At 40.6% G+C, this 20,859-nt stretch overlaps 2 protein-coding genes across 3 annotated transcripts in view; both read left to right on the top strand.

Annotated features, from left to right (window-relative positions):
- LOC122805248 (golgin subfamily A member 4-like) overlaps positions 1-4,462 on the top strand; it is a 1,317,313-nt gene extending 1,312,851 nt beyond the window's left edge. Inside the window, exons 9-10 of the mRNA XM_044075338.1 lie at positions 1,209-1,364; positions 4,343-4,462. Coding sequence (XP_043931273.1) covers positions 1,209-1,364; positions 4,343-4,462 — 276 coding nt within the window. The remainder of the gene's footprint in view (positions 1-1,208; positions 1,365-4,342) is intronic.
- The window catches only part of GOLGA4 (golgin A4), a 1,578,103-nt gene continuing 1,558,503 nt past the window's right edge, over positions 1,260-20,859 (top strand). For both annotated transcript variants that reach the window (XM_044075462.1, XM_044075461.1), the window contains exon 1: positions 1,260-1,364. The gene's annotated coding sequence lies outside the window, so the exon portion shown is untranslated. The remainder of the gene's footprint in view (positions 1,365-20,859) is intronic.

The raw sequence follows: 20,859 nt of genomic DNA, 5'->3' as shown, positions 1-20,859 counted from the left end.
GCATATATGCATGTGCAGTTTGTTTAACTACATATATTGTGCAAGATTAAATTTTATTTCATAGTAGAATACTTAAGTCATCATATGAAGCTGTGGGAGGGAGCATATTGAAGTTTATTGCTGATGCTGTAATTCTGTATTTCTGATTATCTCTTTAAAAACTTAACACCAGGATATGTAAATAAATATTTACATATCACTGCAAAGAATAGGCCAGCATCAACCTGCTGAATAATTGTTTCTGTTTTATGCTGCACTATTGAGAAAGTTTTCTTTCTGCAGCTCCATAGGATGTTGTTCAAAGACATCACTCCATGGCCTTTCAAAAGTTCATATGAAGAGTATTTTGCCTCATAAGGAACTTGATAAGAGAGGTCAGTAGGACTGATCAGAAAGGAGTATATAGGGACACCCTGGATTTTAGAGATCATTATAGGCTGAAGGTTGTTCAGACTGGGTGGGATGCTTATGAAAATAAGCATTAAACTGTAGCTGTTTTATTTTTTATTTTAATTTATGCATTTGTTAACTAGGTAAGCCCATTGTTTGTGAGTGTTCCTTTTCAGGAATAGTCTGGGAGCCCTTTCTGGCAACTGGAGGTGACAGGAATACTTGTTTAGAATAAATGCCTCAATGACAGCTCAGAGCCTTAATCCTCTGCACTAATTCTGGCAGAGAAGGATATAGGCCTGACAACACACCAGACAACCTGTGTTCATTTAGCAGCATGGGAAGATGTAGGACTGGCCAAGGGGATGGCAGGAGTGAGTGGCCAGTGCTGACTCACCAGTCCTGAGAGGAAGGGTCCAGTCCCCCAGTCCACTGCAGTGCTGATACATAAGAGTGTGATATGTGTGACCTACATTTGTATGTGTTAGCTAGTGACCACCCTGAATGAAAGCCAGGGAGATCAGCACTTATGGGAGGGACATCTCTACAAGGAGGATAGGGTGCACCATACCATGATAGCCTTCTTTCAGTGCTCAATTTTTAGCCTCTGAGCAGAGTGAGTGGACAGTTGAGTTTTTGCCCCAATCAGGGAATGAAAGGACAGTTATGCTGTCACAGTGATTAGGAAATTATTGCACTTGGCTTATGTACCAAAGAAATGTATATTTATTTATTTAGTTATGTATGTATGTTTGTTTACAGGGGTAGAGTACTGTTTTATTTATTTTATTAATACATTTGTTAATGCTTTTGTACAGGAAAAATGTCACTCAGAATACCTGGGGATAATCCAGGAGAAAGAGCAACAAGGACTGTTGGCCTTGGAAGAACTTGAGCTGCAGAAAAATGCCGTACAGTTACAGAATGACGAGAAAATTCAGGAACTGCATCAAGAAGTGGAATCACAAAGAACTGTGAGGAAAATAATAGAATTATTTACTAGCAATGCAGTTTGTTTTGTTAGTGCTGTTAAAACATCTCTCAGTAGAAACATTAATGTATTCAGACATTCCCACTGAAATAGAAAGTAAAACTAGTAATAGTGTCAGAGGTAGTAAAGGCCCTGCATAACTTGTATTTTTTCAAACTGCTAGGTGCTGGCTGCTACAGTGGCTACACCCCCCCCCCCCACACACACACACACACAGACACCATATCATATTTTCACGTAATGTCCAAATTTATGCCTCAAAATTTCGGTCTGTTCTTCATAAAATTTGTAGTTTTCTGGAAAATCACTGGGATGATCTAAGGAATGAAATCATTAAATAACGACAATACATTTGAGTTTCAGACTTCAAATCATTAAGAAAATGCATTTTAACAAAAAAACAAGTTACTCTGGCTATTTTCTAAGTTTATAACAACACTATTTAAAATCTGTCCCTGTTTTGGGGCTTTTGACCCCCCATTATGTCAGGCTTTGTTAGATTTCTTGGGCTAAGAGGTTGAGAGGTGTGACACACACACACACACACACACACACACACACACACACACACACACACACACACACACACACACACACACACACACACACACACACAGTTCAGCCACTTAATTGCTGATAATCTTTGACATTTCCATCACTGACTTTAGTATGTGCAGTTGCATTGTTTCAGTGCAAATTGTGTGACTACTTCCCTCGTTGACGTATTTTTTTTTGGTTATACTGTTGAGTGTATGCAAAAGGAATGCAACAATTTATTTGTACTTTTTCAAAGTCATTTTGCATGCAGGAGTCGGTAGTCCATCACAGAGGCAAGTGTATTTGCTCATGCTTCATTGCACAGTTTGGGATGTTTGGGGATCCTTACATTACTAAATTAGGTCAAACAGTCGAATAGCTCCTGAATAATCTCCATTACCCATTCCTTAAATTCCTCTCTTTTCAGCAGATAGGTGGGAAAGCGCCACTGTCTCATTTTTATTTCATTATCCTGTGTTTTTATCTTTGTTATTTTTGGCGCATGATCTGAACTAGTTATTGGGTGGGTATCAAGACCTTCAATTAAATGCACATGTTCCTGAGAAATGTAAATTCTGCCTAGCCTAGCCCAGTTACAGCTTGGAGAACAATATGTAAATTTACTCCGAACTCCTACTACTGAATTCACATCTTCCACGCCATATATTTTCATACATTGCTTCAAAAGTCTACCCTCCTTTGTTATACTTTCCATTTTGGGCCCTCCAGACATATGCTAACTGCTGCAAATCACATGCCAGTCCCCAGCCATAAGTAATATTTCTTGCTGAAAGCTGATTATTTCTCCAAGAATTTTCTTAAGCTCCATTATAGCAGTTTTCGGTGGAATATAAATACATGTCAGTGTAATCCTCCTCCCTTGCCAGTAATCCCTTAGTACAAGAAATCTACCATTACTGTCTTTTTTATCCTGTTCTATCACTACCGGAGCTCCTCTTGCATTTAGCATAAGTACTCCTGTTTTCCTTTGTCCCATGTATTCTGCTGAATAGCCATCCTGAAAGTCTTTCTTTATCAAATTCACATGTTCAGTTCTTTTCAGTTGTGTCTCCTGTAACATAGCTATTTGCACTGTACATTTTTTAATATAGATCACTACTCTTTCTTTTTTTGTGTTGATCTGTGAAAGACATTACAGAAAGCATCATTGTATAAAAAGTTGTTATTTCCATCTTTTATGTATAACAGCTTTTTTTGTTAAATGCCTAGTTCCAGCTTTTGTGCTACATGCATAAACTGTTTGGCAGGTTGTACTTTTATGCAGTTGTTTGTTGCCATATCCATTTGAGCGGTATCATATCGTACAAAACTTTTTGTTTTATTGAAAGACATCAAACAAACAAACAAACACCCCCAATACCCCCTGAAACCTATTAGCTTAATACTAACACACTGAACTTTGTAAATCTTCAGATATTGAAGTTTTAGCTTCCTAATAGGTGCAAATGTCCCAAGCTGACAGCCACACTGATAGATGTACGTTAACCTAAAAGAGAGGTTATCCATGCTAAGACACATGGTGCAGCCTATGCTTCTATTATGTGCTGCCTGGTTTTGTCTTATCTTTATAGCTCTCCCCAACTGGGAAAATAACTGAATGCTTTCAGAGAACATTATCTCCTAGATAATTTCTCTTTTTTTTCCCAGACAGTTTCTTTTTATCAGATTGTCTCCATGGAAACAGGATGACCAGATACAGAATTGCTACTAAGCATACATTTATTTGCTAGAAAAAAGCCTTATAATATTCATTATTCTTTTTCATTTACATGCTTTTTCATAAAATTTGTTGCTAGATCAAGATAATGGGCTTAATCTTGTCATTCCTCCATGCAAGAATGAGAAAAAGCACATTATTTTTTTCTTTTATCATGCTCTTTTAACCATACTTTTTTGTTTACTTTCATTTCTTAAAACTGAACAGGGAGAAAGAGAGAAGTGAGAGAGAAAAAAATAAATAAATAAACGAACAGAAGCACCTGTTTACAATAGTATCCCCATTACACTTAAAAACAACCAAGAGAATTGTACTTTATAGCATGCAAAGAAATTCATACTCTATAAAAATAGTACTATTAAGAAAAAAATGTTGTTTTGCTTACAGTTGACTTTCTCTCTCCTCTTCCCCTCATGTATTTTTCCGAAAATTTATGACACTGAGTAGGGCATATATTTTAGAGGCCCCACAAGTCCAGCAAAGTGCAAAAAGTCCAATATTTCTAGATTTTCCTGTTGTGCCATATTTCATAAATATGATTATTGCTTTATAATCCCACATTTGTCAATTTCCAGGTTATTCATTTTATTCCTGTTCATCTCCATCTCTCAAATCCTATCTCTGCTTCATTTCCAATCTATTATCCATTTTTCTAGTCAACTCTTATATTTTCTTCCTTCTCTTAGGTATTTTCTGTTGAGACAGTGCAAAAGATTTCACGGGCTCAGTCTCTCTGTAGTTCTTTTCACCAGAAGGACATGAAGCAGAAACCCCTTCTGTTTCACAGCTCATTCTTTGCTGGATAAACTTCTGTATTTCTTCCGTAGCATGTACTTCTTCATCAAAAAATTATTTTGTCCCTCCAGGGAAAAAATGTTGTGAAGATGGCTGGGTACAGCAGTTTGAATTTCACTTCTAATTTTCTACATTCCCTAAATAATGGAATATATTTTCTCCTCTTCTGTCTGGTGTACAATGAGTAGTCATTCTCCACACTCCGCTGTCTCCCACTTTTAGTACCTTGTCCTTCTGATGCATTTTTGTCAGAATCAGCTCCTTCTGCTAAGACTGCATCTTTACTAGTAAAGGTCTTTGTTGTTTTCTTGTAACCAGATTTGGAGCATACACACAAGGTGCCCTTTCAGTTAACATTTCCTGTGTGGAATACCAGTCCAGTTGTTTATTTATGCTGTTGCTTCTCTGGTACCTTGCCCTCTAATTATATTATTTTTTGAAACATTTCTTCTTGTGCAGTCTCCTATTCAGCCTGCCTTTTCTTCATTTCAGCCTCTGAGTTTTGCATTTCTTTCATCTTATCTGAATGTCTGTTTAAAGCTTCTTCCATTTTGTCAAGCTTTTTATTGTTTTTGTTGATGTACTGTATCAGTGTTTCATTTATTTTAACCATTTCTGTGTACAGTTGCTTTATCGTCCCTCTAGGTTACTGGAAGTCATGTTTGGAACTTGCACTGCTTCTTGCTTAACAACTACAGTACTTTTCCCATTCTGTTTTTTCTTCACCTTTTGTAGCTTATTTTCCTGCAGGTCCTTTATATTTCTTTTTGGCTTGGCATCCAGGCAGTGCACTTACTAGTCAGTTACTGAAATTTACCCAGAAATCTAGGTCCACTGGCGTTCTTTGCTAAGTTTCTGTTTCCAGACTGGGACGGCCAGAATTAAGTTGTTGCTCAATGTGCAGCCGTCTTGGAAGTCCCACTGAGATAGCTTTGTTGAGTGAAAGCTAGACCTAAAACCAGTCAGTCAGGATTGATTCAGTCGGTGTAGGTTCACTAACACATCGCAGCTTGGCAGTGGATGACTTGATGGTAAGAAGGAGGATGGACATCCTTTGTATCCAGTAGACAAAATGGAAGGCTAGTGCAGCAAAGCCACTTGGCTTGGAATCCATAGTCTGCTATTCAGGAGGAGGACCGACTAGAAATGGTGTGGGAGTTGTGGTGAGGGAGAGTCTTCAGAAAATGGCGAGGGTGTCATTAGAATTAGTGACAGACTCATGGCAATCAGACTCCAGTGTAAGGATGGGGCACTATTCGTAATCTTAGCCTATGCACCACAACAGAGTTGTGATAGTTAGGAAAGAGTTCATTCAGACAGTAGCTGCAGGACCTACTTGATAAAGCAAGACATGTGTTGGTGTTGATAATGGGTAAATTAAATGTATATATCATGACAGAGTAAGATATGAGGATTGCTTGGGTCTGCATGGATGGGGCAACAGGAATAAAGAAGGAGAGACCATTCTAGGTTTCTGTCAGTCAAATGGCTTAATGGTGGCCAGCAGGTGGTTAGGCAGGAGAGAGCGAGCCACGAGATTGCATGCAAGAGTGGCCAACATGCAACTCAGGTAGACTTCTTCCTAGTAAAGAAAGGGCACTGGGGCAGATTCAGTGATTGCAAAATCATCCCCAGTGAAACTGTCAGCCCACAGCATAAACCACTGGTTGCTACAGTCAGGTGCAAGCAGTGATCTGAGAAGGCTGAAAGATCAGCAGAGACTAGGTTAAAGACCGAAAAGTTGACTGGAGAGAAAAACAAGATTTCCATTAATTACTCTGGTCCCTAGCATCTCAGGAAGAAAAAAAAATAGGTGGAGTTGAAGAAGAATGGTAGCACCTGAAAACATCATGCATAAGTACTATAGAACAGATATGTGTCTGAGCCAAAGTATGGAAGCAAGGTACCTAAAAAAGGTAGCGGTGAAATGTAGAAGTCCAGAAAGTCATGAAAAGAAAGGAGGAGTGCAGGAGAAAGTGGGAGTTAGAAAAGACTGATCAGGCTAAGAAGGTATACTGTTTGGCTAACAAAGAGGCCAAGAAAGGAGTTGCAATAACAAATAATATGACATTAGAGGCCTTCTTTCATATTCTAGTAAGTAAATAGATAACACAAAGAAACTACATCAGGTTGCAAGGCAAAGGCAGAAAGATAAAGAAGATAGTCTCACACCTTTCATAAGGGGTACTAGCAACAACCTGCTTACCAGTCCACAGGACATCAAAAGCAGACGGTTGGTGTGCTTTCAGCAGCTTCTGATTGAAAAAAACGCCACAGAAACTGTACTGCCCCAGATACAGATTTGATGAAAGGAGAGGAGGAATTCACTGTGAGGCCCCTGCTCTGGGCTAGTAAGCAAGGGGCCTCAATCCTTACTGTGGACACTGGTGAAGGACGTTCACTTTGAAGAAAAATAGATGGATACAGTATTTCCAGATGCAGCTCTCTGCACCAAGCACACTTTCCCTTAAGAGCGCACAGGGAACACACTCCCGTCCTGGGGCTTGGTTTCCCTCTCTGTCACCAGCAGCAAATAAAACTCCACACTGACCACAACTGTAGATTTGAGTCCTCAGCTAAGTGTTCCAAGCCAAGTCCTCAACCACCCTCTCTGTGAACCAGTGCTGTTTGTCCTTGCTCCAAGTAGCTGATGCACACTCTTTGAGATTTGATTTGCACACACACACACACACACACACACACACACACACACACACACACACACACACACACACACACACCTGGGAAAGGCTGCCACAGATTTAGCAGCAATGCCCCGTCTACCCAGACTATAAGGTAGGTACTGCCACCTAAACACTTCAAAGCTAGCTACTCTAAGGTTGTTACAAGGGTACCCAGTTAGGGTATATATTAGAACATCGAAGTTTCAAAACTTCAAATGTTCTAATATCGAACCCTACTCAACGAAAGTTGAAAATATCGAAGCAACAGAAAACCAAATTTTTTCCTAGGGAAAGAATTTGGTTGTCCATTTAAGTTTTGGTATTTTCAGCACTGTGGTGGAAAGTTACGGGTCGGGTTCAGGTAAGTGTGCGATTGAGTGCGGGTTAGGGCGCAGGTTAGGTATGTGTGCAATTTTGTGGATGTGAGGGTTAGGTGAGTTAGGGCTAGGGCATGGGTTAGGTATGTGTGCGATTGTGTGGACATGAGGGTTAGGGCAGGTTAGGTGAGTTAGGGTTAGGGCACGGGTGAGGTGAGTTTGCGATAGTGACGGACCTTAGGGTTAGAGTTTGGGTTAAGGTAAGTGGATAGTTAGTGGTGTGTGTATAGTTTAGTGTAGGGTTAGGTGTAAGATTTTAGGTGTATGTGTGTGGATTGCTGTTTGCTTGGTGTGCTTGTGTTGTGTGTGTGTTTTGGAACAGCAATTTTTTTCCCTAGGAAAAAATTTGCTGTTCTGTATGTTCGATGTTTTCAGTTTTCGCTCAATAGGGTTCAATATTAGAACATTGGAAGTTTTGAATCTTTGATGTTCTAATGTAGACCCCCAGTTATACTGAGCAAAATTAATACTAATACAAATGTTAGTGTTTGACCAATGCAGCAAGGCTTTCAGAAGTGGCCAGAGTGTCACCAAATAAATATAAGTACTCTCAAAGGTTAAAATATTCTCTAAAAGACCAGCCACAATGAAACATTTAAATATATTTAATAATAAATAAAGTAATATGAAACTACTAAATATCTATGTACAATAAACACCAGAGTTTGTCACAGGAAATATTAAAAATAGCAAAGATGGGAAGGTTCACACAGGTACAGAACAACAATACTTAATGAATCCCACTATATTTTCCTGACTAATCTAAAGAATTACTGTCCCCTAGCTCACTTATTAGAGCAAGGCAAGATGACATGGGAGAATGCTCCTTCTTTGTCAGTTTTCACAAACAGACTGCTGAGAGCCAAGTGGCATCTCTCACTAATATCTAAATATCATTTCAGTGCTAGGTATAGAATGACATCAAATCTGGTCATCTGACTCTGGTTCCCATACTACCCCCTTTACTAGAAACTGAACCAGAATGTAGCACATATTTGTCATAATACACACACAGATCTTTGCTAAGATGTGTTACAGCATCTAGAAGTTGTAAAACAATTTTAACACATCCACTCTTCCCACAGCTACTAAGCCAGGTTTCTCACAGACATTTCATCTCTGGCTGCAGTCAGAATTGTGAGATACAATCTATATGGCCTAAACCAGGTAATGTAATTTTAGACTATTTATCAAAGTTTGCTGAACTGAGATTAACCTTTTCTCTTCCAGTATCCTCTTCTGCAATGTATTAATTTAGCAGTTAAAATACAGTCTGACATGCAGGTATTCTGTCCATCAGGACCCACATTTCTACACAAGTAGTTTTACAAATACATTTTCAACACATGCACCTGTACAAATCAGTTTGATATATAAATGATGTATAATTCTGTACAAAACTCCAGCTAACTATGCTGGCATGTGTTACACATCAACTACCCTACTTCTTCTGGCATAGCAGGCAATACCTCACATCATCACAAGGCTGTTGAAAGGGGAATGTTTGCTATGACTGGTGAATTATCTTAGTAGAATTCTACTAGCATGTGTTCTGTTTCATTTTGCAGTCCAAGGTCCAACCTGCCTTTTATTCTTGCTGTGGTTTGAGTACCAGATTTAGGATTCCGTTCACTTTGGATGAATGTAACATATTTAGGTGTTATTTCCAAATGTTAGTACAATTTCCTTATAAAACTGGCCACTTTCTCCTCTTCAGCATCTGTAATTGGAGAGTAGACTTGTACCACTCTACTTTTAAAAGGCTTACCTTGCGAGTATAGCACACTCTGACAGAGAACATGCTGTAATTTTAGAGTTTTTACCAATCATTAATTTTTACACCATGTTATTGACTAGAAGGGCTGCTCCATTTCTTCTGAAAGATTTTGCCCATTAAATGATCTGATGATTATCTGATGAGAAATGACCCATTACAGTCTATTTTAGAACATTGATTTCCAAGATGTCAGTGTTTTTTCTTGTCATCTTTAACCACATCATGTAACTTAGTTCATAGTTATTAGACTGATGTGCCGGTGTGATGTATGGTCCTTTGCAGCATTGGAGTTTTCTTTTATCTGTCTACATCTCATCAGACGGACATCCTTCTGACTTAAATTCATCAACATTATAACCTGTAGCACTACTCATAGTTTTCCTTTACTCCTCCCAGTAGTAAGATGGATACCTTTAAATCTGAGGATCTCAACTTCCAGTGTCATCTGAACATGTCACTGATTGCTTGTGTCTATAGAGTCTGCTTAGAGAAAATGCTGAAGTGGCCTGCCATTATCTTTTCCAGCAGATTATCTTTCGTCTGATTTCTTTGCCATGATTTGCCTGTCTTGAGTGGCCTTACATGATATAGCACATCGCTTTACTAAGATGCACAGGTCCCTTTACCACAACAAGGTAATGGTCCAGAAAGATGGCCAAAAAGAACATTTTTACAGGATTAACCTTTACTTATGCAATATTTTGCTGTCCATCTTAGAACACGTGAAACAGACTACTTCAGAATACAAAGCTCTTTTTATGCTTTTTTTTGTCAGATTTCATCAACAGTTTCTGTTAAAGGAAAACTCCAGGCTAGAACTAAAAAAATATGTTTTTTTCAGTCTATCTTTGTTTCCAGACCTATTTTAACACCTCAAAATTACTCTACGCTTTATTTGCAATTTTAGCATGTTTACCACAACATGGCTACTGATGGGGCTTGGTATGTCCGCGTGATCTTCTTCTCCTTCAACTCTTTCTCTTTCCCATAAAGCATTTCAAGTCTTATTTCTATGACTCATGCCAGACATAAGGAAGTAACTCTGAATTCCCATGCCATTGACATATAATGGGAAATGTGTGACTCACTGTCAGTTTGTACTCCTTCTGTAAGAGGGCTGCTTCTTTTCTTTTGCTAATCACCCTCATTTATGTTTTGCTTAGGGCTTGCTTTACACTAAACTTTGAAGTTATCCAGTTGCAGGCAGAGAAGTAGCTAAATTGGAGGCTTTTGTTCTCAGTGTTCTTTTGTAGTCCAACCAGAATTGACAGCCCCCTCCCCCACACTACTGCAGAGGTGTTAAAACTGCAATTGCAATTGACAGCTAGATTAGAAAGGAAGGGACCTCAAATCTAAATTGGTTCCCTTCTGCCTGCAGTAACCAGCAACATATTATTTATTTAAACAATTTCAGTTTAATTTTTGGAAGCACATTTCAGAAAATTCTTGATTATTTCAGTGTATTTTATTAATAGTGACTTTTGGTTTACCCCTAATTATGTCTACAAAACATTTTTATGTAACTTACTTTTGCTTTCCCCATTTCTTTCAGAGGAACAGCTGTCTTGTGATAGGGAGTGTCTGTAATTCATTGACATTCTACTCAGCTCCACATTTTTTAATCAGTAAAACAGCTCACTTTACCTATTCAGGCATGACCAAAGGGCAATTTCAGGTGTACTCTCCAGTCCAACTGGTGAATCTGGACATTTTGAGGCAATGTTACAACTGACTCATGTACACAGAAAACCCTCTCCTCCTACCACCAAACACTAATATATGTGAGAGATGCAATTGGGGAGGCAAAGCTCTCACAACCCAAGACTGGAACTGACAGTCAAGAGGAGAAGGAAAATACTTGCAACACAACACCAGTCTCACATAGACCTACTAAACCAACACCGGCAAATAACACACATAAATACACAAAAACATACTCAGAGGCTCTAAAAAAATCTGCAAAAGCAACAGAGACCTCCAAAGCAGACACCCAAGCAACCGCCACACCCTATTACAAACCATGAAACACATACTTCACATAAACAGTGTGCCATGCAATCACAGCCCTTAAGGCAGTATAACATACCCAAAACACTAGTAATAGGCGACTCTATAGTCAGGCACACTGATGTCCCACTAACTAGGCTGGACAAGGAGAAGGTTACAGTTAGCTGCCTCTCAGGTGCCAGGATCTGCCACATAACACAAGCACTCAGGTCACTCCAGAACAAGTACAAATACAACTCTGGCATTGTCCATGTTGGTGTGAATGATCTGAGACGTACCTCCCTGGACTACATGAAAAGAGAGATGGAAGAGCTCTCTGATCATGTAGCCCAAGCCAGTATGACCCTGACCCTGAGTAGCAGCCTGCCCTCACCAAGAATGATGCCACAATATAAAGAAAAAATGATAAATTTCAACAATTGGCTATGTTTCTGGTGTCATTCAAAGGGGATCCAGTATCTGTCCGCCTGGGATGACATGTTTGACAAACCACATTGCTTCATAAGAGATAGCTTGGACCTGTCACCCTTAGACTTTCGAATACTGGCCAAAGCTTTTGCCACCCCCATAGTGCCTTTTTTAGGGAAGGCTCAAAAGACAAACCTACCACCGTAAATAGCACAAGTAACCAAAAACAAAGGATGATACTACTCAGTGCCAGAAGTCTAAACCTCAAAATGCATGCACTCGAGGCACTCCTCAGTATGGAGAATATCGATATCTGTGCAGTAACAGTAACCTGGTTTAAGGTTTCAGAGAGCACCCCAGCACTACCAGGCTATAACTCGTACCATACTTTTCGGCCACAGAACCCAAACCGAAACAGAAAAGGCAGGGGGTGTATCCATATTCATCAAGGATACCCACACCTCCAGGTTAGTGGTGCAGCACAATGCCTCAGAGATCATCCATGTGCAACTAACAACAGGCAAAACTGCAATTTAAATTGTAGCTTGCTACGGATCACCCACCATGACCCAGGACCCCCATTCTGCGTTTCTGGAGACACTGGAAAATATGAAGGTCCTACCAAACACCCTAATATTGGGTGATTTCAATTACCCAAACATTAACTGGGAGAACTATTCAAGTACTAACTCCCTTACCCAACACTTCCTAGAATTTATAAACTCAAACGCCTTGGATCAACTGGTCAACACCCCCACCAGAGGCGACAACATATTGGACCTGGTCATAACCAACATGGGCGACCGGTGTTCTACATCGGAGGTCAATTCCCTCACTGGTTAGATCAGACCATAGACTAATCACTCTGGATATCCACATTCCGCCCCCACCCCCATTCAAGGAAACCACTGTGAAAAACTTTTCAAAAGCAGGCTCTGTCCCTACCGAATGGCACACTGCTACAGTCATCCCTCTCCACAAAGAGAGGTGGAAAGGTTCACAGCCCTCATGCTAAAGGACAACGCTGTCAAAACTTCTGAATCCCTTACAAAGGAACTCTAAGAGCACCTGCAAGAATGCATGGAGCATGCTATCCCAAGCAAAACCAAGACTTACTCCTCCAAGAAAAGGAAATCAGTCTGGTGGACCCTTGCCATAAACAAGCTATACAGTAGGAGGAGAAAACTAGTACAGAAGACTAAAATCCCAAGAAGGAAAGACATCCCTGATCAGCATCAGCAAGAAACTACGATCCCTCATAAAATCATCCAAGGCTAGCTTCAAAAGAAAAATTGCCAAGGACTCCAAAGATAACCACAAAGCGTTCTTTAGCTATGTCAAGAACCTAAGTGGAAACTCTCAGATCTGCTCTGAGTTAGTGCAGAATGGCACAAAATACACTGAACCGACTGATATTGCCAACATTCTGGCAGACTGGTTTAGTGCAAACTTCACCCCCCTCTCACACCCCAAAGGGCCCATAACCATACCAGAAGAATGTAGAGCTCTGGCAGTCACTGGCACACAGGTTAAAACAGCCCTATCCAAAGCCAAAAACACAGCTTCAGTGGAACCGGACGGTGTCCCAGGCTGTGTCTTACACAAACTCCAAAATTAACTAACCCCTCACCTAAACACACTGTTCAAACTCAGCCGCTCTACAGGCTACATGCCCATAGAGTGGCACACAGCAACAGTCATCCCATTCCACAAAGGTGGAGCCACAATGGACCCCAGGAACTATCACCCTATAAGCCTGACTAGCCTGGTCTGCAAGGCTATGTCATGGAACTCATTACCAGAGACATTGGGAACCTCCAAATATTGGACCCTACCCAGTTTGGCTTTAAGGGCAGATCATGCCTCCTAAACCTGGTGGACTTCTTTGAGACAGTTACCAAGGCTTTAGACGAGGGAGAGGAGGTCAACACAGCCTACCTAGACCTTGCAAAGGCTTTCACCACCATTCCCCATTCTGGTATTATAGACAAGCTCATCAGCCTGAACATAAACCACTACGTCACAAGATGGGTTGCCAGTTGGCTCATGGATGGAACCCACATGGTGAGAGTTGCAGGCTCTAGGTCTGACTCTAAACTGGTTACAAGTGGCGTCCCCAGGGCTCAGTCCTGGGACCCCTCCTGTTTGGTATATACTTCTCAGAGGTACAGGCAAGCACAGGAGGATGACTGTGGCTGACCAAGTTCGCAGACGATTGCAAACTGGGGGCCATAATTGACACTCCGGCTGATACAGACATCCTCCAGAAGGGTCTCTCAATGAGACGGATACCTGGTGTCAAAATCATGGCCTCAAGCTAAATGCCAAAAAGTGCATAATCATCCCCCTTTGGAAAAAACAAAGTACCCACAAACTACCACATATGTGCTAGTCTTCTAAATACAGAAAATGAAATAAGGGATCTGGGGACCCAAGTAGATAGTAATTTCTCCTTTGATAATCATATTGCCAAGGTGGTTAGAAAATCCTTCTAAGTGGCCCACCTAATCACAAAAGGGTTTGCATCTAGAACAAAAGAGGTTATTGTACCCCTCTACTCATCACTCATCAGACCCATCCTAGAGTACAATTTGGGATGTACCTTACAAACCCCTGCAACAGCTGGAAAGACCACAGAAGTACCTCACCAAGAGGATTACTGGCCTCAAACAGATTCCCTTTGCAGCCCGACTGAAGAAACTCCAGCTGTACTGTGTTACATACCGCCTTCTCAGAGGTGATCTCTGCCTGACATACAAGGCCATGTCCAACCCAAAATTGATGGACATGCTCCACCTAAAAAAAAACAAATCCCCGAGAGCCGCATGCTCTAGGGATCTAAACCTCACCATAATGATAAATAGGACTTGCTGGAGGGATAGATTCCTGTCCCAGAGACTCCTCATGCTTTGGAACAGGATTCCAATCTACATTAGGCACAGCCCCTCACTAACACTCTTCAAGAGAAACCTTGACGAGTGGATGGAAAACAGAAAATTTACCCTGGGGAATCACTGCAGTGGCTCTGTTGGACAGAGGCACAGGGAACTAATGGCTCTGCTGGACAGAGGCACAGGCTACTCTTACATATGCCCTCGGGCGGATACCCTAGTGCTTACCTATGAATCTAAATTACAGCGAAACAGTAATTTACAAACCTGACTCCATAATACTGGCACAGTAAAAGAATGTACTCAAAACTCACTGTATTCGAAATGTCATGCCATGCAGTGAAAGACTTATTTCTTGGGGGTGGGGGGTGGCTACTGTATATTTTGGGAAATTAAATATCACTCACATTATACGTATAACTGATGCATTTTTTAACTTACTATGATCTTCTCAAATTCAGCAGTAAACATGCAATTGTCTATTCCTTTATCTGCATTAGTAATTTTCCTTTGACCCACTCTTGTCTTTGTGCATATTTTCAGTCATAATGTTAAGATAGTGATCTACTGAGTTGTTAATGTGCCAGGGACACACTACTCAGCCAAATACAGTTCTTCATATTGTTACATTACAACTTATGCTATGGTCTTTCCAAAACTAAGAAGAAAATCTGTGAATTTTGCACAAAACAGCATTTAAGGGGCTTACAACCTTCAGTAACTTGAGGACTGCAACATCCAATTCTCATCTATGAATACAGAATTGCAGCAGATAATAAAAATAACCACAAGGCCTTCTATAGTTATGTAAGGAATCTCCACGGCCGTACCCAGATTTGCTTCGAGCTACTGTACAATGGTACTTCCTATACTGAGCCAACAGATATTGCCAATATACTGGCCGACAGATTCATTGCCAAATTTACCCCCCCAAGGGACCAGTCACAATACCGGTTGATTGCCAAGCACCCAGTATTACTGCTGCACAGGTTAAAACAGCGCTGTCCAAGACCAAGAATACAGCTTCTATGGGACTTGACAGTATCCCTGGCTGTGTTCTACATGAACTACAGAGTGAACTGGCACCTCACCTATCTGCCCTGTTCAATCACAGCCTCATCTCAGGCTCTGTCCCTACCGAATGGCACACTGCTACAGTCATCCCTCTCCACAAAGGTGGAGCAACTACAGACCCTGGGCGCTATCACCCCTAAAGTCTGACGACGAATCTGATATGCAAAGCTATGGAACGAATCATCAGGGACCTAATAAACAAGGATATATGAAATCTGCAAACTCTGGATCCCACACAGTTTGGTTTTGTAAAGGGTAGATCATGCCTGCTCAACTTCTTTGAGTCAGTCACCAGAGCTGTGGGTGAAAGCAAAGTGGTTCATACAGCCTACCTTGATCTGGACAAGGCCTTTGATACCATTCCCCACTCAGGAATCTCAGAAAAACTTACTAAGCTAGGTATCAACCCCTATATCACTAGGTGGGTTACAAACTGGCTCACAGGTAGAACACATAGTGTGAAAGTAGCTGACTCCAAGTCTGACTGGTGACGAGTGGAGTCCCACAGAGTTTGGTCCTGGTTCCCCTCCTGTTTGGTATCTACTTCTCTGAAGTCCAGGCCAAAATGAAGGAACTCTGTCTGACAAAGTTCACAGATGATTGCAAGTTGGTAACTATTATTAACTCTCCGAGTGATGGCCTCACTCAAACCAATGACTGGTGGAAGAACCATGGCCTTAAACTCAATGCCAAAAAATGTGTCGTCATCCCCTTTGGGAAGAACTCAGTTCTCATAAATTACCACATTGATGGTAGTCCACGGAACACAGACGGCATTATAAGAGATCTAGGAAAACAGGTTGACAGCAGTCTCTCTTTTGACCACCACATTGCCACTGTGGTCAGAAAGTCCTTCTATGTGGCACATCTCATTACCAAGGGTTTTGCATCCAGGAAGAAAGAGGTCATTGTCTCCCTCTACTCTTCCCTCATTAGGCCAGTCATTTTAAATACAATGTTTCATTTGTCACGTACCTCACTAGACACCTACAACAACTGGAGAGGCCACAAAAGTACTTCACAAAGAGGATCCTAGGCCTTAAACATTTGTCCTATATGGACAGACTAAAAAAACTCCAAACTATTCTCTGTCTTATATCGCCTACCTAGAGGTGATTTTTGCTTGACTTACAAAGCCATGTCTGACCCAGCTCTATTAGAAATGCTACGTCTAAAGAAATCCCAATCCATCCACACCACATGCTCCAGAGACCTCAAACTCATTACCACAATCAACAGAACACGGTGGAGGGACAGGTTCATAACTCAGAGACTGCCCATGCTATGGAATTGACTTCCCATACATGTCAAGCAGAGCACCTCACTGGCCCTCTTCAAGAGAAATCTTGATGAGTTCCAGTGGCTTTACTTGACAGAGCCCCTGGGAACTAAGATTGGGTGGTAATCATATGGGCTAGGCTTGTAAAGGCTCCAGGGCCATTAGCCTAGTACACACCTATGAACCTATCGTTATTTGTTTTTATTTTTTATTTTACATTTGTTGACCGGGATAGTCCGACTGGAGACATGTCCATTTTCAGAGGAGGCCCGGGGAGGAAAGCTCCAAAGATACTTACAAAAGCAAACATAACATAATACAAATTAAACACAGTTTACAGACTCTGTAGAGGAATATAAATTATACAGTCTCACACACTTATGATATGGCTTAACAAATTACAACACAAATAAGTTGCAGTTGAAATAGTTTTGGTACATAAGTATAACTAAAGATTTAGTCAGGCTTGGAGCAAGGACATAACCACTGAGACTTGAAATACTGCTTGAGACTTTTCTTGAATTGAGAAGGTAATATCTAGAGTAATGTCAGCAGGCAGTGAGTTCCAAGTCAGGGAGTCACCGGCTGAGTTGTTGGATTTGATAGTTTGTACTACCAGTCTATTAGATGAGTGAAGTGGTCTGAGGTTGGAGAGGGGGTAGATAATGTTTTTTTAGTGCAGGTGTATTTTTAGGTTGGTTAAGCACTTTGTGAGCCACTATACGTTGGTTATACTGAATTAGCCTGGGCAGTTCAAGCCAACCAAAATTATTTAGGTTTTTACAGTGATGTGTTCTGTTGGGCAGGCCAGTGGTAAGTCTAGCTATGTGATTATAGCTGCTAGAGAGTTTAAGTTCAGTTTTGTTTAAGTTGGTAAGTAAAGGGGAGGCACAGAAGACGGAAGAGAGTAGATGAGAGCAGGCAATGGCAGTTCTAGCAGGTGGGGTTGGGAATGGCTTAATCCTATGTAGTGAGCCAAGTTTTTTATTATTGGTTTTGATAGTTTTATTGACATGCACATCAAATTTAAGAATGTTATCTACGATAACACCTAGGAACTTTGTGTGGACATCTGTGGAGGCTGTGGAAGCATTATTAGCCTTAATGGAGAAAGATAAAACCGGGGACCATTGAGTGGGGGAGAAAAGTAGTAGCTTTGTTTTGTGATTTAAAACCAGACAACGATCAGAAAGCCAATTTTCAACTAAGTTAAAAGGACTCCGAGTTATTGTCTGCAAATCTTGCTGGGAGGTGTCATAGCAGATCAACATGGAGTCGTCCGCATATTGAATGCAGTTTGCTTTTGGGATGACAGTGTGAAGGTCATTAATAAAAATGGAAAACAGAAGAGGTCCCAGAATAGACCCCTGGGGACACTTAGGGTGTTTGGTAGGAGGTTGGATAGTTTGTTCTGCCATAGAATGGCTTGTTGTCTGTCACACAGATAAGATTGGAACCATTGGAGAGAATGATTGCCTAAAGACATTGTTTTCAGGGTGTGGATGAGTAGTTGGTGGTTAGCCATATTGAAAGCCTTTGAGAGATCCAAGAAAAGGGCTTGGGATAATTTGTTATTGTTCCTGTTATAGTTTATAGCATTGTAGAAGGTGAGGAGGGCTGTGGTGGTACTATGATGTGACCTGAAGCCATACTGAGAGTTAGCCAGTAGGTTCTGGATTAGACAGTGCAGAAGCTGTTTATGAATTAATTTTTCCATAATTCTAGCCAGAGGTGACAAGATAGCTATGGGTCTAAAATTAGGCTGTTCAGCAGAGCTACCACCTTTATGGAGTGGTATGACACGAGATATTTTTTAGATAGAGGGGACTGTAGCTTCTGATATGGTGCGATTGATTAGAATGGATATGGGGTGAGCTATGGTATCTGCAGCTTTTTGCAGATACTCAGCAGGGAGAACATCAGCAGACAGGGTTGTAGGTTTTAATTTTTTGATTAGGGTACAACTGAAAGATGTAGAGTTTGGTTGGTAGCTAAAGGAGTGCTGAGTACTGGGAATGGCATCCTGTATGTTAGAGGCGTTCAGAGGTCACTGGCTAGCTAGGGCCTGGATAGTCTTGGTGAAGAAACTATTGAAACTGTTAGCAGTATCCTCTTGTAGTTTATCAGTAGAGGCTGAGGGAGTTGGAGTGGTTGTTTGTCCTGGGTGCAGTATTTTATTTATACCTGCCCTAAATGTTTGAGGGTTATTTTGATTTCCCTGCTGGAGATGGAAGTAGAATTTTTTTTTTATCTAGTAAAATGGATCTTTTTTTCCCATTTCTTAATTGCCGATATTTAATTTGATCTAGAGGGGCTTTAGTGATACGCCATGTTAGCCCATGCCTTGTTTCTAAGTGTGATTTTGGATTTGGTATCTTTAGAGAGCCATGGTGCAATTTTTATTTTGGTCCAAATGGAGCAAGCAGGAGCATGAGAATTGTGGATGGCAATTAATTTATTGTTGAAGTAAACAGTTTCATCCAGGGGCAGGGATTGTAGGGCAGACCAATTACATGATTTGAGTTTGTCCTGAAACTTGGTAGGATTAAATGTCTTATTTCTTACTGTTCTATAGGTGGGCTGATGGAAATTATTGGTTTTGTGTTTAAAAGTAAAGGTAAGATAGTGATCACTGAGGTCGTCCGGTAGAGTCCCTAATGCATACTTTTGGGGGTGACTATTGACTAGTATCCAATCTATTATACTTTCTTTGTGATTAGGTTTGCCTATCCTGGTAGAGGTGTATATGACCTGTGTAAACCCATATAGGTTTACATGGGTAGTAGGAGATTACGAGGAACATGTATTCCAGTCAGTGTTAAAATCTCCAAGTACTATGGTTTCTTGTTGATGTGTATTAGCTAACCAGTGGAGGATATCTTCTAGGGTATTGGTATTATTCCCTGGGGGAATGTACATCCAGACAATATTTATACATTTGTTTTTATTAATCTGAAATTTGGTAGAAAGTATTTCTGCATTATTGAGCTGGGGTGCCTGTATGGGGTCTGAAGTAACATTTAGTGTAGATTTGAAGAGTACAGCTACCCCCACCTCCCTTCCTAGTAGTGCGGTAAAGTCTAAGTATATTATACCCGGGTGGTACGACTTCATTATCTGAGGTTGATGGCTTTAACCAGGTTTCAGTTAGACACAGTATATCAGGGGAGTTGACTTCTAAAAGGGCATGCAAGTTATGTACTTTATTGTTTATGCTTCTAATATTTAGATGGCAGACCAGGAGGGAGTTGGGGGACCAAATTATAGATACTGTTTTGGTAGGGTTATTACCATATGAGGTTGAGCCATCTAGAGTTGATGGGCCAGGGTTTGGGTGAATATCTCCATCCATTGTGAGGTTATAGTGTAAGTTTATAGTAAGTGTCAGGAATTTGTTTATTAGTTTTTGATGATTGGATTTTGAGCTGATGTATGTAGATTTAATAGGCTGATAGTGTATTGTGGTTAAGGAGTTGGATATCTGACTAATTATTGGGTGACCTGCCTTATTTTATACAACTGGGGTGGTGGTTTGACATTTTGGGTAATGAAATCCTAGGTAATACTCATTTTCATAAGTGGAGAGACGGTACGGAGTTAACATAAGGGATAGCAGGTTTTCAGCTTAAGTTTCCACAGGGTAACATCCTTCTAATAATACAAGAGTTGCAGAACAGCTGTTAGAAGGGGATAGTACCTGATAGGGAAAAGATTAATTAGATAACATGAGTAACTAGTTTAACATATCCACACATAATCATTGAATACCACCTTGGTGTAGTAAATATGACCAGTAGTACTTTCTCTTTTAGCCTAACTAGTACACATGGGTGATAGATGGTATTACAAAGGGCCTATCATAGCAGATGCAATTAACTAACATATGGCTTTTCTGAACACAGTAGAAAAGT

This window comes from Protopterus annectens, chromosome 6.part1 (assembly GCF_019279795.1).
Source record: "Protopterus annectens isolate FY-2018-M chromosome 6.part1, PAN1.0, whole genome shotgun sequence".
Classification (NCBI taxonomy): domain Eukaryota; kingdom Metazoa; phylum Chordata; order Ceratodontiformes; family Protopteridae; genus Protopterus; species Protopterus annectens.
The sequence above is the reverse complement of the archived record's forward strand: the minus strand, read 5'-3'. Positions and strand labels throughout refer to the sequence as shown.